The following is a 941-nucleotide window of genomic DNA, read 5'->3' on the forward strand; positions in this document are numbered from 1 at the left end:
CGGCGGCCAGCGGAGAGGGGTGGGCAACAGGGACCGGGCCGGGGGACTCCGCTGTGCTGGTTTGTTGGGAAGCTGGAGAGGGGTAGGCGGAAAACACGAGCGCTGCCGCATAAACCCTCATCGCCTGTCCCGGTTCAAGCCTCGTGTCCCCTTTCAGAGCCCACGGACTTGCCCGAAGGGCTCCGGCCGCTTCGCAACTCGTGAACTTCTCGGGGAAGTGTCTGTTCCATGTGGGTAATTCCCACATACCGAGTGCAGGGCGGTGGTCTTGCTGTGGCTGTTGTGCTGTGGAGGATGTCAAGGGTTAAAAAGCTGCAACCTGGGCAAGTTCAAGCATCTGTATTTGCTGTGGGTGAAAGGAGTTTCCTCTCATCCCCTTCTGGAGATGTTGGTATTTGCGCTGACAGTGAAATATAAGAATTACTGGTCAGACTTTTCCCCACCATCACTGAGTGTAATGGTAAAAATGGTATTAAGGCTTAAAAGGCATAACCTTGTGAATTATAAAGACCTGAGACCTGCAGTGCTAAAAGCTTTAGCTTTGTAGGAAGTTTGGCTATGCTGTACAAGGCTGGAGTTGGTCAGTTATACTAATAGGTCACAGTGTCTGGATGTCCCTTGCAAAGTTTAGTTTGATTTCTCTACAATTCCTTCAGGGGCTGGTGTTTTTTAGCCTTAGTTTCAGCCTAGGAATACTTTTGGTAAGAAGAAAATGCTACATCTGATGAGACTCTTGTTTGTGTGCTATAAAAAGTGTTCAAGAAGAAAAGGGGGAACAAAACAAGCAGTTTGAAATAATTATTCATTTTTAAAGTGTTTTTTAACAAACTCATCACACAGTTAATGTTCCTGTTTCTCTTGATGACATGTGTGAAAAGAGATTCTTTCTAAAGATGATGTACATTTATGTTTTATGTCATTCTTTTATGTTTTTTCTCCAA

General features: G+C 45.3%; 1 protein-coding gene across 1 annotated transcript in view; it reads right to left on the bottom strand.

Annotated features, from left to right (window-relative positions):
- MALSU1 (mitochondrial assembly of ribosomal large subunit 1) overlaps positions 1–230 on the bottom strand; it is a 7,215-nt gene extending 6,985 nt beyond the window's left edge. The window contains exon 1 of the mRNA XM_010007651.1: positions 173–230. Coding sequence (XP_010005953.1) covers positions 173–230 — 58 coding nt within the window. The remainder of the gene's footprint in view (positions 1–172) is intronic.
- Between the last annotated feature and the right edge of the window lie 711 nt (positions 231–941).

The sequence above is a fragment of the Chaetura pelagica genome, unplaced genomic scaffold, assembly GCF_000747805.2.
Source record: "Chaetura pelagica isolate M959 unplaced genomic scaffold, ChaPel_1.0 scaffold10, whole genome shotgun sequence".
NCBI lineage: Eukaryota > Metazoa > Chordata > Aves > Apodiformes > Apodidae > Chaetura > Chaetura pelagica.